Source organism: Ptychodera flava, chromosome 2, assembly GCF_041260155.1.
Source record: "Ptychodera flava strain L36383 chromosome 2, AS_Pfla_20210202, whole genome shotgun sequence".
NCBI classification, from domain to species: domain Eukaryota; kingdom Metazoa; phylum Hemichordata; class Enteropneusta; family Ptychoderidae; genus Ptychodera; species Ptychodera flava.
The window spans coordinates 37,332,736-37,349,179 of NC_091929.1; the positions used below are offsets into that span (position 1 = coordinate 37,332,736).

The 16,444-nt window shown below is 39.1% G+C and overlaps 1 protein-coding gene across 2 annotated transcripts; it reads left to right on the forward strand.

Annotated features, from left to right (window-relative positions):
• Window positions 1-2,354: 2,354 nt before the first annotated feature.
• LOC139120251 (galactosylceramide sulfotransferase-like) lies at window positions 2,355-16,089 on the forward strand. Of its 2 annotated transcripts, none has more exons than XM_070684493.1 (5): window positions 2,355-2,759; window positions 4,110-4,243; window positions 9,802-9,853; window positions 12,106-12,400; window positions 13,756-15,605. In XM_070684493.1, exons 2-5 carry the CDS (start codon window positions 4,131-4,133, stop codon window positions 14,259-14,261), a joined length of 966 nt encoding a protein of 321 aa, XP_070540594.1. In that variant the 5' UTR covers window positions 2,355-2,759; window positions 4,110-4,130; the 3' UTR covers window positions 14,262-15,605. The 2 variants fall into 2 exon arrangements, with proteins under 2 accessions (XP_070540594.1, XP_070540602.1); XM_070684501.1 differs by having other exon boundaries at window positions 2,388-2,759; window positions 4,120-4,243; window positions 13,756-16,089.
• The last annotated feature ends 355 nt before the right edge of the window (window positions 16,090-16,444 follow it).

Genomic DNA, 16,444 nt, shown 5'->3' on the forward strand with positions numbered 1-16,444 from the left:
ACCGATTGCATGTTTGAAATTACAGTCATTTAAATCTCTGTGGTGATGCGGCATATTCGATGTAAGTTGTTCAAGAAAGTATTGTAGCAAGAATGAGGATAAACCTTCATGCCTATTTTTATTCGCATCTTCGTGGTTACAGATCGTACGTGTTGTATTTACTGTAAGCAAGTACTGCACACTGTTCTGCAAGCGGCTGATCCTTGCATGGCAAGGACCAGCTCGACCTTTGAACTTTCATGTTGGCATAAGCGGACCAATTATTAATAAACAATTTGACAATCTATTAAAAGAATGTAATCTACGCTGTCACTGACAAAATGCCATACCCCTTTGTACATGGATTACCACTTTTCAATAAAATGGATCAATCATTACCACTTAGCAATAAAACTGAGCAATCATAAATTCGACGTAGAGATTGGCGCCAACAGGCCCCTTAGCCTAGCATAATTTAATTGCTTAGAGGGCTCCCTAGCTTTTAGCTTACTCCCCCAAGGACCACAGAGAATGGAAAAACATGAAAACCGTGTTTTATCAACAAGCATCACGTTAAATAAGTGATTTCAATGTTGAAAGGGGGACAACTATCAAACCAACATTAAACAGCAATTTGTCTAAAAGCTCAGGAGGACTCAAGCAAAAGTATGAGTTTTTTGCATATGAGACATAACTATAATTTTTGACCGTCAGTTTCACTTGCTGCTTTCTATTACATCTTCAACGCCTCTTATGTTTGCTTTTATATCTCACAACTCATCTTTAGTTTCCCTTGTGAATATTTTCCTTTTTTTTGCTGTCGAAGGAGACACCTCGTGTTGGTAAATCCGTGCTAAATATTACTCTCTTGCTGTCAGTGAGCAGTCTCCCCTCAAATTATTTACCACTGAAGACCAACGTGTTGTTACTCTCTCATTGGCAGGTGCCGCCAACTGGTAATTTATAAATTTCATCAATTTCGCAAAATCATCACAAAACATGTTTTGAAGGCTGATATACCACCAATTCTGCTTACTTTTGACCCTGACCTAAAATTTGAAGGGGGAAAGTAGAGTTGTTCGTAACTGCCCTCCCACTGGCATACACGGAAAATGTGCCTCCCACTGAATTTTGATGCCCACTGCCCTCCAGTATCTATAGTCTCCCCGCTCCCCACAACTATTCAAGCTCCCCACTGCCCTCTCCCCACTACTGAAATTCTCCGTTGCCCACTAGATGCCCACTAGGCAACCCAGATCAACACAAAACCGTGCCAGCAGCTAGCAGTAACACGATTGGAACTAATTTGGGATAATTGGATGGTGAAGTAATGTCGATTTAATCTACAAATGTAATCTCATCTGCTTTTCTTTTTACATTACACACTTGTTTTTATGAGTAATTTGCAATATCACAACATTCAGCTATACGGCACCTAACACTTTTGAGAAATTTGAAAAATATGAAAATCCAATTATCCCAAATTAGTTCCAATCGTGTTCAGTATACCTTGACCATTGCTCCCCTCTATTAGTTAGGCGCTTAATCTCAACCCCGCAAGTTCTATCAACCACAGCTTCCCCTCCCTCTACGTATTTTCCGGTACCCAGTGTCAAAAATATTCTCCCCACCCCTGAAAATAAAGAAATTTCTTCCCCTCCCACGGGAAATATCGATATTTTCTTCCCGCCCGCTGATTAAGTTTGAAATTTGTCCGCCAAATGAAAAACTGCGTACGAACACTTTTTGCATGAACAGCTCAGTTGGCGGCGCCTGCATTTATCAACATGAATTAAGAAGATACCATTCTGATGAATAAACTATGAGTTTAATCTATTGTACAGTAAATTTGGGCATACAGGGATGGACCTAGGATGTTTATTGGAACTGTTATACTCAGGAAATTTATGTCTTTCGAGTTTCGGTGGTTGAAAGAGACGATTCAGAAAGGACTGTCTGCAGGAGGCGGCAAAAAAGACACTTCAAAATTGTGCAAATCAAGAATGCAGTTATTGCGGATCGAAAACTACAAAGCGAGGGGGAGATACGGTTTGCGTAACCTTTACATCATTGAGATAACCTCGTATAACTGATGAGAATATAACTATTCTTTTCAGGAAACGTGGCTTGGTACTTGCAGGACGAGTGCACACGTTGGCGTCGGACCAACCAGTGAGTTGATAACGCTGCTAGTCACGAATGAACCCGGATGATATAAGCTTAGGTATATGTACTATGTCATTTGTCCTCGATTGTTTTTTTTTTTTATTTTTTATGGCATGAAAACACATCTTTAGATACAACAACCCTGGCACAAAAAATCAAAACAGGGCCCTTACAATACCTGACTCACCACTCATTGTATGATAAACCGTATTGCTCAGATTCCCGCGAAGGTTTTCCGTATATACTCATTCGCGTTATATACCGCCATGCACTGAGACAGGTCACCTTTCCGAGACCTGAAAGTAACCTTAAACACAGACAAACATAGTCTATATTTGTCTATGAGATATGTCGTATCGGTCCAATCATTATCCTTCAAAAACACATGACGACCTGTCCAATAAAATGCAGACAAATCGAAGTTCTGAACGCCATAGAAATAATGTATAGATACGAAGACAGTTTGGAGTATGTCGATGAGTAAAGTTTTTATCCTGAAGTTTACATTTACATTGCAGAACACCGCCATTATCGACTGCAGCGACGAGGCTTGAGTTGTGCGTTTTAGCACTGTGTTCCATACGTCAGAAAGACAGCCAGCAGACCACTTCTCGGTAAGTTTATAATCGCAAATTTTAGATTTCGTTTTGTATGCCACGTACCCTCGGACCAGGGTCGTTTCCGAGTGCTACCGAGCTGAAGTATACACTTCATTCCAACACACTGTGCATTTGCAGCAGCAAAAACCACGCGGGTTTTTTTTAATCAGAAAGCGAGGTAGCTTGCTGCGGTGAATATCTGATCGAAACTGTCCAGGATACTTCGGTATTTTATCCACAGCAAGAGAATCACCTCTGTATCAGGACCAGTAACGTAAACCTATGGGTAGGTCTTCAGCGACAAGGCACAGCGTTGCATGCAGTGCTCCATGACATGGCGCCGTTGAGAAATGGGAGTACAGGTTCGATGTGAGACGGGCTTTATTTTGTGCCTGCGGCGGTCATTACCCCGTTGAACAATTGCAGACAAAACTCTAACAGTGTGAAATTCTTGCATCTTTTACATATATGTATTTTGTCAGAAGACAGACACCTCGTTTCTAAAATCGCTTAAATGTTCAAACATTACGAAATTTCCAGACCCTGTAACAGGCCCTGAAATTCAAAACTGCACGTCCATGGACCAGGCCTGTATGGTTGTACATCGCTGCGGACTTTAACCAACTTGACTTAGTTCGGTGAACACAGCTCTGAAATATTAGCGAAATTATAGTAACCGACAGGCCATAGCGTTTCTCGGCTCTGTCTTGTATTAATTTATATCAAGGGTTTCGTGACGTATGTCTGATTTTCATCAGAACTATTGGGTTTTTTAATGATTGTGGCCGAATTTATATCATGCGAAATATATATTTCGCAAACAAATCTCAGCTTCTTTATCACTGGGAGTATCATTTTTGAACAGATTGTACCCGGAAACGGTGGAAATTTGCATTGATATGTCCGCATTTTGTGCAAGAGGGCCATCCGCCATGATTACTGATTAACTACGAATGTGCAACGATCGATGGCACGCCATTCCATGAACGACAAAATTATCCACGCAAGCTGTTTAGTTCACATGTGCAGCAGAAGACATAACAAGATTAAAATAAATTAATATACAAAAAATAAACAAGGTAAATAGGTTTTAGGTGTAGAGATTTTCCGAATTTTTTTCCAGTGTCTGACTCAAAGATTTACACTATCAGAGTAAAGTGTATTGAGTCGAGATATTACACAATATGGCGTATTTTAATCAAATGTATATGTTAGCGATCGACTTTACTGTTTAATCATCAGTCTTTTTAATTTACAAATCAATCATTGCATTGCAACCCAACACATTCATACAGAAAAAACACGATTTGGAAACCCGTTGCAATGCACTCGTTGTTAATGCGGTTAAGTGTTTATCTGTCTCAGTCTATTTCAGATTTGTCTACCATGAAATGTTTGGGTCGTCGACGGCAGCGGCCATTGATAACAATTCTCGGTGTCGCCATGGTATTATTCGCCGCCTCAGAAATATTCATTCGTAGTGGAGGCATTCAGTTGCGGTATGTACAATTGTCATATTCGTTTTTATTAAAAACACATTATTTGCACCAAGAAAAATTCTGGGCTATGGTTGGGGTGATGTCAATTCTGGGGTCATTTGAACACGCCCCTGAATTTACTCGGCCACCATATTGTTTAACACTGACATAAATATTTCAGATGGGCCCCTCTGTATTTTTAGTTGCTCTACCTCATACTGAGAAAAATTACATTCATTAAAGGTAGCCATATATTCACCCTACAGTGGCATAGAAAGCAATGTGATTTAATCTCAACAAAAATAAAAAGGCGTTTTACTAAGATTTTCAAGAAAACAGATGCCAAACTATGGTGGTTTTAATTGACTCTAAACTCCAGAAAACCGACCTTACGTAGCATTTTGTGGCCGCTCTGCCTCCATTTGTCAGTGAGTTTTGTAACTGAATGTTGACGCTGTGTTATTCCTTTTGCACTGTGCTGTCCCTTTCAGATTACTGTTCTTAAAGGGCCATGCTGTTTATCAACTTTATCCCTAAACAGTTTGAGCAGTGCTGCTTTAACAACACCCACGCCCCTGTTGATTAAATCAGGAACTTACAGTAGATGCCAGCAGAAACACCGCGAATAATAAAAATAAAGATGATAATTTAATAAGAAAATTAATAAAGATAAAAAATAAATTACGGTGGACGAATCCTTTTATGCAGGGTAGATTCTAAATATTGACCAAAATATATATTCTTCCGGCAACCCGACCTGTACTCTATCGATTTTGCCAAAGTTTGCTGTTGTTTGATGGGTCTCACCCGTTAGAATAGAAAATAAAACAGTTCACGGCCTGCCTACTGCCCGGCCCGCATTCCTGAAGAGCTGTCCGCGAAAAAAACATTTTCGGCCTAAGACGATCAGTATGATCGTTCCGGTAAAGAAAAAGCAGGAGGCGAAATTCTTTGATGAGTAGGTAAAATTTGAAATTCCTCCATTATTCAGCATCCTTGTTCCATTACAATATTTCCGTGTGAATAGAATATTTCTGCCATTATTCCGATTAAGGTAAAATGCAACTTAAAAGTGAAAAACTTACACTTTTGCTCAAATTTTCCTCAGTGAAACTTTTAACCATTCTCTTACCAAAGCAAGAATAAAAATCAGGGGTCACCATGCAAACTTTGGTACTAAAGAGACAAATAACTTGCGATTTCCCGATATTTGAAATTCAAAATGGCCGCCATCAGTGTGTTAACTCTACGGGAAAAAATAAATTTTCGATTTTCGAAAAACTAAGACGGTGAAAGCTTTTCTCTCGCCAAGAGCTTCAAAATGAGCCCCCACAAGTGGTAGGCCAGAAGAAAATTGATAAAATTTGAAGGCCTCAATTTCTGACACCAAGGTGCGTTCTACCTTAAAAGAAATCCCGGGGCACTATTCTGTAACAGGACCCGTTTGCAAGCGTTCTACGACCCTTTTCAGAATTAGAGCGCGAAGCCACTGCAGTGAACTGCAATAAAACTGCTTACACTAATTAGTTTCAGCTGTAGCCGTGGCCACTTTGGTGTTGAACAAGGCTACTTGGTAAAGACCAAAAAGTCTGCTTTTACAAAGGCAAAACCAGCTCTGTATGAGGCTCGAGTTGTAAATGAGAGTTTACGATTGGCACCCTGTGTTCAAGATTAAGATACAATGTAACATTACCATGCACTGGTCCATGTACAAATCTTTTTTATTTCAACTTCCCCAGACAAACTGTCTGCATGGGACATACAATGTTGTCGACTTTGCCAGCTGGCTACAGCTGAAACTAATTAGTGTGAGCAGTTTTATTGCAGTTCACTGCAGTGACTTCGCGCTCTAATTCTGAAAAGGGTTGTATATGTTCACTGTGTTTGTGCCGTTTGAAGTCGAAAGCCGCAGCCTTGCAAACAAACAGCGTTATCGCAAGATATTCTAAAAGGGTGAATATTTCTGCATTCCATATTACAGTGAACCAATGGGAAGGTCTTTAGGGTTTTCAACTCGTTATATTTAAATTACCATACGTTATCCCATAGAAGTTAGCGCTATAATACCGGTGCATAATCATAAATAGTCAGTAATGATAACATCGCGATAACATACCGTTTTCTCAGACTTACAGAATTGGAATGATGAATTAGTTAACAGGGAGGGGGCAATGTGTCTTAACTGTCTCATATCACGAAGTCAAAATGAGGTCACAACGCTGGACATTCAGATTTAATACAGTTTGCATTTTATGTTTGTCCGGAAGAGAACAAACAACTGTTGCATTATCCTCCGTTAACGGATTCGCTAATGCACCTTGAAGTTGGTGTAATTCCACTCTAGCCCGCTGTAAAATTTTCACTGTGGCTTTAACTCTCTGTGACATGTGCGCCAAGATTGTAATTCTCATCGGCATTGTTTAAAGGTATAATGTTAATAGCTGGCGGAAGGAAGATTTATTTTATTTTAATGTAATTTTAACTTATTCAATCCATCATCCGAGGGACGAACACCCGTTTGTAGAATGAGGTACCCACTACCATGACCCAATGAAGTAGTGAGGAGTTACGTTGTTTGCTCGATGGCACAACTTCGGGCTAGAGTCTCGAAATCACCATCTTTCGACAGTGAGCCTGCTACGCTGGACCACGGTGAGTCCGTGACTGGACTCAACGGGTCTCGAACTCACCATCCTCCAACTGTGAGTCTGGGACCCCAACCACTGCATCACGGTGCCTCTTTTACGTAAAGGACTGTCTGATTATACCCTCTCTGATTTGTATGGAAATATTACTGGACCTTGTCCAAGTCTGTGAAAGAATAAGGCTTCAGACCAGTCTATAAAAGATTAAGACTTAGGTTAAGTCGTTAGCAGCTCATAAGGTAGTAGTATGAGCTGCTAACGAGTTATTTGGTCAGGACGATAAGCCCCCCCCCCCCCCCCGGTCGGTGATCGGCAGAACAAATTAACGAAGGGGATTAGGGAGGTTTTCTTTGAAATGCTATACACAGATAGCTAGGGTAAGTAATAGGTACACACTAGACACAGGTAAGGCTTGTATTTGAATACAAGACATTTATTGATCATATTCATAAATTCTGGACGAATATTGCTCGCGAGACCCTGTGCACAGACATAACGTATAATGATGTCATCCGACATATTCGAAACCTGATTGGTGGTGCCAATTATTTGAATAGCAATGGTGCTTATACCGGTCAGGACATTCTTCAAAGTCTAGATTCTACCACAGGACGCAATTGTTTCTAACATCACGTTATACAAGAGGGGTGACTTTTACGACAGAATGGCTCAATGTGATCGAAAAACATTGTTGAAGATCAACTTTCAGCGTGGCCTTGAAGCTATGCTATTTGTGACTGGAGTCAGTGTGTCATTGGAAGAGATTTGAACACTGACCAGTCATTGGATGTTCGATCGAATGATAACCCTTGCCATCCCGTTATGGATTTATAGATCATGACCTTTTGACCTCACCCACCTTCTATTACTTTGCGCAGACTAGAAAATGTATGCAATTCACTGGGACCCGACGCTGTTTTCGTGAGCAGTGGGTAATTTCTAGTTCGCCAGAAACTAAATCCAGGTGTAGTCCGAAGTGTTTGACTTTCGGTCATTTGTTCAACGTTTCAAAGGCCACGAGGTCAATTCTCAAACAAAGGTCATCTTACTTTGGGCAGTTTGAGCCTGCGCAGTGAAAATAGAGAACAAACATCAAGTATAATTCCGCCACGAAGAAAAGCAAGAAAGTCACTGAAAAGTGGAACATTTCGCGAATCATCAGTCACTAATACACCGTTCACTGATCATATTAAAGCCAGAAAAATGTTTTCCACGATCTGTTTCGACCAGTCTGTCAAAGATCTGATCTTAAAGGCGCCCTTCTCAATCCCAGGTTCTCGCATTAGCAAATGTGTCAACAGCCCATTAACAGTTTGTCATTCTTTTGTTTTCCATTGAATATTTCATCAAGTAAATAATATTATATTAGATAAATCTGATAATTGAGTGGGGGCTTTAAACCGCTTATACTTTAGGTCAACGTACTCTCCGGATTTCATTATTATGCATTCAGTGCATTTTTTCCAGCAGATGTTTTTAAATTTCGTTGGAGATAATGTTTGGTATCTAATGTATTTCATGCATGTTTATCTCACTTACCCTCTTGTTTCATGGATACTCGTAAATTTCCCTGTCAAAACGCTTGTTTCATCAGGTAAACAATTCAGTAAATTCTCGATAGGATTCGAAATAACAGCGTAGTAGATCAGCAGACTACCCAGCTCATGAGCGCCTGTGTGTACGACACCCAATCACCCACAGTGCATTTCAGATCAGTACCACAACTCAGCGTGTGAGACAGACACATGGCATGTACAATATTTATGATTCATATCACTACACCATTTTAGCGTCACCAACTGTCAAAACCGCTCTATGACCGCGAACCGCCCACACGCCGTAGAGGTCATGAAGCACTGGCGCAATCATGATCTTTATCAAAGCAATACGTCGCTCAACCTGGCGAAAAGACAGCCTCGGGCTCGGGGACAAGTCTGTCCACCGGCAGAACTGTCAACCTAAGGTACAAGATTTAGTAAATTATCGATCGGATTGGAACTCACAATGTAGGTCACAGAGCCACCCAAGAAATCACAGTCAAAACTGCTCGGCAAAATCCCCATCCTTAGAAAGAGTGGTTCATTAACAGCATTAACGACTTACATTAACCTACAGTCTATAGTGTACATGTAAGTTAACGTTATGTTTCATATATATTGGCGTCGCGCATCATTTTTATCGTCCATTTTTGTTGGGCTCATTTAGAAGTACATGGTGTAAATAAAGCTTTTCACAGGCATATTCTGGTGAAAGTCAAAAAAATTATTTTTCCCATTGAGTTAACACAGAGATGGCGGCCAACTGAATTTCGAGTGTCGGGAAATATTGGGTAATTCAGGTGTTATTTGTGTCTCCGGTACCAATTTTTGTGCGGTGACTCCAGATTTTTATTCTTAAAAGTGAATGGTTTAAAGTTTCCCTACCGAAAGTTTGAGCAAAATTTTCAACTTTGAGGCGTATACTTCATTGAAATAGACATTTACTGTTGTCTTTGTCTGTAGTTTGATGTTGTGAGCTAAATAAACAAACAGTGAAAAAATGAAACAAAATGTGTCACCGTATTATTTTTGCAAGCGACAAGGGATGGGAAATAATACAATTTTTGGACCAGACTAAGACAAAGAATTTAATCATTTTAGACTGTAATAGACAACGCAGGTATTAATCATCAGGCACTTGTGACGTCATCAATGTATAAACGGGGACGCTGCCCTCACTTTGAAATGCTGTGTGCTTCTTGTGTACCTCGTGATAGAAATGCTTGTGTTTTGATGCCCCCTGACATTATAGTGAACCCGAAATGTGCGAAATCTAAGTCTTTATAAGGAACATTGTGGATGAAGATAGTGTCATCGTAAATATTTCATCACTGTGTTGGTGTCTTGAATCACGATTTAATATTATGGGCGTCTCGTATTTCTCTTTTTTCCCCAGAAGAAAACGTTGCAGCGACGACGCGGAGGATAATCTTCCAGACATAATACAGGTAACAGCTTTGTATGCATTTCAGCATCTAAAGATGTATAATAAGCTTATCAGGTAGATAAAGTCGATGGCAATAGTCAATCGTTAAATCGCTTCAATTCAAACAAACAGTATGAAATTGCGTTTTATAAAAACGAAACGTAAATTGAGTCATGCAATCCTATGATAAAACTGGAGTACATATTAACAAAATGTTATCCATTGCCATAAACAGTGATTTCGATTGTCATCGCCGATTTGATTTGTAAATTTTACATCCCGCTATTTGAAGACGTCTTTTCCACCCTTTTCCCAGCATGCCTTGAATGATTCATCCGGACACGACTTTTTCTGGTAACAATATAGTACATTTAACAATATTTAACATTATTTAACCTAGCTTTGAATCAAGCATCATTTATCAAGAGGAAAAATTCGCGATTTGATATTTGCCACTGTTTGAACTTTGACACTTAAATCGTGGTAGTATGCACCTCGAAAGTGAAAGACTTAAACTTTTGCTCTAACTTTCCTCAAGGGATCTTTCAATCATTCTCTTTCAAAATCAAGAATAAAAATAGGGGGTCACCGTGCAAATTTTGGTACTAGAGAAACAAATTACCCAAGATTTACCGATATTAGAAATTCAAAATGGCCGCCATCCCTGTGTTAACTCTATGGAGAAAAATAAAAATTTTCGAATTTCGAAAAACTAAGCCGGTGAAAAGTTTTCTTTCACCAAGAGCTTTAAAATGAACCCCCACATGTGGTATATCAGAAGAGAATTGTAAAAGTTTGAGAGTCCGAATGTCTGTCCCCGAGGTGCGTTCTACCTTAAGGTAAAGGGCGACGAATTCGGACGCGCACACGCTTTAGAACGTTTCTGCGCAGATTTAACTCCAGCCTGCCGCAAATGGGTTATTTTGTAGCGCATGTATTTAACATCACCTGTCATTGTTGAAATTGCGCTTTTACCTAATTTTTTGACCCAGTCTCTTAGAAATACATGTGACCTTTAACCTTGTCATATTTTGACCCCTAGGAAGCTGGTTTTTATTCAATATGAGCGCAAAATTAACATTTCTCTCCCATTTACATGGCGCATATTACCCATTCACCTGGAGATATTGTAAAAAGTAGCGTGGTGACACCCTTTTATTAAAAGTGTAAACTAAATGGTATTATGTCAGGATTTTATTCGCCAAGTTTGGTCAAAATGACACCATTCAAAGCGACAGGAAGAAAGTTCGAAAATTATGTAGTGATATAATTTCGATATCGTCATTTTGTAATCGATACTTATGTTAAAATTTCTTTACAAACATCATGAAAACTATACATTCGATAGATATGGATCTTAATTCTTGGTATTTATTAAAATTAACTCATTTGCTAAGCGTTTTATAATTGCTTTCTTTAGTTTAAGTGAATTATATCATTTTTATTTATTTCTAACGACGCCATTTTAACGTCCGTTTCCATGGAAACGAGCGTGGTGACCCCCATTTTTTATTTCATTTTTGCACTTGTACAACTTCCAAGAATATTTGTGCAAAGTTTCAAGAAAATGACACCACAACCTAATTTTGACGTAATTCGTGGAACGAAGGCAATAAATGGGATCAGTCCGACTAGTTTTTCAGACGATGACGTTGTATTGACTCTCTTCTGTCCATGATTTGTATCAATGCCTGTCCTTTATGATTCATTCATTTCAAATGCATAACTTAGAGGTCTTCGTTATAGATGCATTTCCAAATGCTGGGGAGGGGTTTGCGGGTGGGAGGAGGTTCTGATTGCAATCACGTTACTCCAACAGGGAGAGGTGATGATGATGATGATGATGATGATGATGATGATGATGATGGCGTTGATACTGATATTGATGTTGATGTTGACGTTGACGGTGATGGTGTTGATGAAGACGACGACAAAATAACGACAGCGCCAACGATGACATTGATGTTGATGATCAGACGTAAAAATAAACTCGTAACGGGTTACTATCTGAAACTGCTACAAAAACTGTTTGTTATGTATCGCTTACCGTAACTGGATACAGGCTGTCGACATTCGTTCAGTTTCGACGTTGCTTTTACTGCCTTTAAAGCAGTATTCACTGAAATTCATTAAAGGGAAAAGTGAACTTTTTTAGCGTCGGAAGCACTTACTGACATGATCCCTCATTTTCGACGAGCTACATACATGGAAGATACCACTTAAAAAGTCCATTGAGTCTGATTTTGACTTGCTGTTTTTCTCCTCTTTGAACAGGCATTAGAGGAGCACTCAAACCTACAGTTTCGTATCAGGGACAGCCAGGCACACGACAAAGCAGCCGAATGCAAACCAGAAAGGAATGTCGCATTCTTGAAAGTACACAAATGTGGCAGCACGACAGTCCAAAATATCCTCCTGCGATACGGCGAAAAGCATAATTTGACCTTCGTTCTGCCGCAGCGGAGCAACCTGATCAGTTATCCGGCCAAGTTTGATAAACGTGACATCCTGAAGTTCCCGGTTGAAAAGTACAACATTCTGACACACCATACAAGATTTGACTATGAAGGTATTTATATACGAACGGCTATGAAAATAAATGTATGTATGTATGTATGTATGTATGTATGTATGTATGTATGTATGTATGTATGTATGTATGTATGTATGTATGTATGTATGTATGTATGTATGTATGTATGTATGTATGTATGTATGTATGTATGTATGTATGTATGTATGTATGTATGTATGTATGTATGTATGTATGTATGTATGTATGTATGTATGTATGTATGTATCTATCTATCTATCTATCTATCTATCTATCTATCTATCTATCTATCTATGTATCTATCTATGTATCTATGTATCTATGTATCTATGTATCTATCTATGTATGTATCTATGTATCTATGTATGTATCTATGTATGTATGTATCTATCTATCTATCTATCTATGTATCTATCTATGTATCTATGTATCTATGTATGCATCTATGTATCTATGTATCTATGTATCTATCTATGTATGTATCTATGAATCTATGTATGTATCTATGTATCTATGTATCTAAATGTACCTATATATCGTTGTATCTATGAGAACGGATTGCCGGGCAGGGTGGACAGACAAAGGGATGACAGAACGGGGCAATGCCACAACCAAATCAAGCCGTGTATAAGCTTAAGAAGGAAACAAATCGCTCGAGTGAAAATGATGACTGTTAGGTCTTTTTGATATTGTACTATTATAGAATGAATCAATTGTAAGGAAAGGCAACCAATATCACAGCGAAGTCAGGAGCATTTTTGTTCCCTTGCAACAGCGCCCTCCAGCTGACATCAAAGAACGATACGCCAGTTCTTCTTGATCGCTATAAACCCTGAGATTCATTTTAAATGCATGTAAGTAGCTGATGGTATGGCAACGATCCGAAAGTTCAGAGAAAAGACAAAGAATCGATTTTAATGATCATTTTGTCGTCTTTAGAGAAGAGAAATCTAAACATAGGACTACTCCTATGAATGACGATGAGTGATGAATGACGCAATACAAAAAACTATCCATTACAACTGACGACATGGAATTTAACAGTCTGTCGATCTTACAGCTTCATTGTGCAAAAAAAGCGCGATGTCCAATTTGAATTATCGTTTCGGTTCTGTTATAGGTTCAAATGGACTTAATCTTATCATTAATGTAAAGGATTGGAATAAAATTTGCATTGCTGCAGAGTTTCATACATGCGCACTCCGAACACTTTCTCAGAGAGGAATGTTGTTAATGCTAGAGAGATTTTGACGATATGATGCAACAATCAATCAAGGTTTACTGACAAGAGCTGCATCAGCCATTTCTTTGAGTACGCTACATTTGCAAAATCCACTTTTATCGTAATCCTGTTTGTTTTTTCATTTCAGCAATCTCTGAAGTGATGCCTGAGAATACAACATTCATCGCCATCATCCGGGAACCAACAGTCGTTTTTGAAAGCCTTTTCACCTATTTGAGGATACCGCAGGCCATGAAGATTCAAGGTCCAGACGCCCTCGACAAATTTTTGTCCAACCCGGAACGACATATTTCCCGCGTTAGCACAGACTCATATGTGTTCACCATGAAGAACCCCTTACTGCTCGATTTCGGAATGTCAACCTGGGATATGCACGACATGCGGAAGGTAGCTCGTAAGATAAAAGATATCGACAGCATTTTTTCTCTCGTTATGCTTTCCGAATATTTCGACGAATCTCTGATTCTCCTTAAACATTTACTGTGTTGGGATCTTGATGATTTCACCTATGTCACGTTGAACAGGCGAGGTGAAGCTTCCGTACGCAACGTAACTGAGCAGACCGCCAGGCGCATGCGTCAGTGGAACCAAGGCGATCAGCTTCTGTATGACTATTTCAACCAGACATTTTGAAGGAAAGTTCGTGCTTTCGGATTGGATCAGATGGACAGGGAAGTGAAAATATTGAGAGATAGGAGGAAAGCTGTCTACGACATGTGCGTTGAGAAAGAATCGGACGACACGAAAGGAATGTGGCGGCCGGCAGGTATTAAAGTAATGGATTTTGTTCTGAGAGGAAAGGCAGCTGACGACGAATTGTGCAAGAGTATCACTCGACCAGAATTGGTCTACACAGAAAAAATAAGACAACAACAGCTTAAAAAGTACGGGATGACAAAGCCGTGATCAATTTTGAACAAACTGAAATGCCGTTTTTTCATGCCGTAAAACTCTCATATTTGGGCGTTTTTTAAACTTGAGTTTTACATCATTTTCCATAAACGTTCACTGTGTGCAAAGACTGAAAACGAGCTCCCAAGATGACCCATAAAAATGTTTTATTGCATTACTCCCCGTGAAAGCTTTATCGACACTGCATATTTTGCTTTGTTTTGCTACTTTCTGAGTGAAATAGAAGCAGGGATGTCTTCCACTGAATTCCAAGTATTTGTGTCTGTTCACTCAATAGGAGTTTATCGATATCATGATGTGCGCCCTCAACGGTAAACTTCACAACATTTTAACTTTCGTTGCAGCATATCCAGGTTATGAGAGGTTTTATTACAAATGTTAGATTTTCGATTATTCATCTTCGTTCGTTCACATCTAATCCAATCAGTCGTGAACCGATGAAGTGAATACATGAAATAACACTTCGAACCCGATCATAAATCTCTATCGATTTGTCAGTTGCAGAAGTTTTCAAGACAACACTACTGGGTTACTGTACCTGTTTAGGAGAGTCAAATTTTATTCAAACACCGTCATTTGTTGAAATCTCACAGTTTCCGGTTTGATTACTTCAATGTCCAAGCACAAGGTGGAAGAACACGTCAAAAACGATGAACAGACCTTATGAAATAAAACATCAACACAAACGACTACACTATGCATGTGTCGTATGCGTCTATTGCCAGATGTACCCAATTGTGTGGTCCCTATTGTCAACCAATGGAAGACGTGATTCTTATCACGTGATAGACGTAGTCATAAAGGGACAGTAATGCTAAGCTTTTGATTGTTGTTTCACTATTTTTATTTCTAATATCAACCATAATTTCTTGTTCCACTCCCCAGAGCATGTTGATATATGCAGTATTCAGCTTGTGAACCCAGCCTGTCCATGTGCTGACTGCGTTGTTCTTGTAGACGATTGAATTCTAGTCCGGGCTGGAATTTAAATATAAACAACAACATTTCATTTTATATGAATAGATGCAGTGTTGACAAGCTAAATAGTGGGTGTTTTAACATTCTCAAATACTAATCCTCTGTGTTCACAAATAGCAAAGTGTCTGAAATGGTTTCCTGTTTTACCTAGAGCAAACACGGTAAATATACATTGTCCTGCGTAATCTGCGTTCCAAACTACATGCCTTGTACAATAATGATCAAGGTAGTATGCGCCTCGAAAATGAAAGACTTAAACTTTTGCTCAAACTTCCATCAAAAATATCTTTCAATCATTCTTTTAAAATCAAGAATAAAAATCGGGGGTCACCGTGCAAATTTTGGAACTTGAGAGAGACAAATTACTCAAGATTTAGGCCTACCGATATTTGAAATTCAAAATGGCCGCCATCCCTGTGTTAACTCTATGGAGAAAAATAAAAGTTTGGATTTTCGAAAAACCAAGAGGGTGAAAACCTTCCTTCCATCAAGAGCTTTGAAATGAACCCTCCCAAGTGGTAGATCAGAAAGAATAGTGAAATTTAGAGAGTCCGAAAATCTGTCCCCGAGGCGTAGATACGCTAGACAGTGATACCTTTTAAGGTAGAACGCACCTCGGGGAGAGACATTCAGACTCTCAAACTTTTACAATTCTTTCTGATATACCACATGTGGCGGTTCATTTTAAAGCTCTTGATGAAGAAAACTTTTCCATGGCTTAGTTTTTCGAAATTCGAAATTTTTATTTTTTCTCCATAGAGTTAACACAGAGATGGCGGCCATTTTGAATTTCAAATATCGAGAAATCACAAGTTATTTGTCTCTCTAGTACCAAAGTTTGCATGGTGACCCCTGATTTTTATTCTTGCTTTGGTAAGAGAATGGTAGAAAGTTTCACTGAGGAAAGTTTGAGCAAAAGTTTAAGT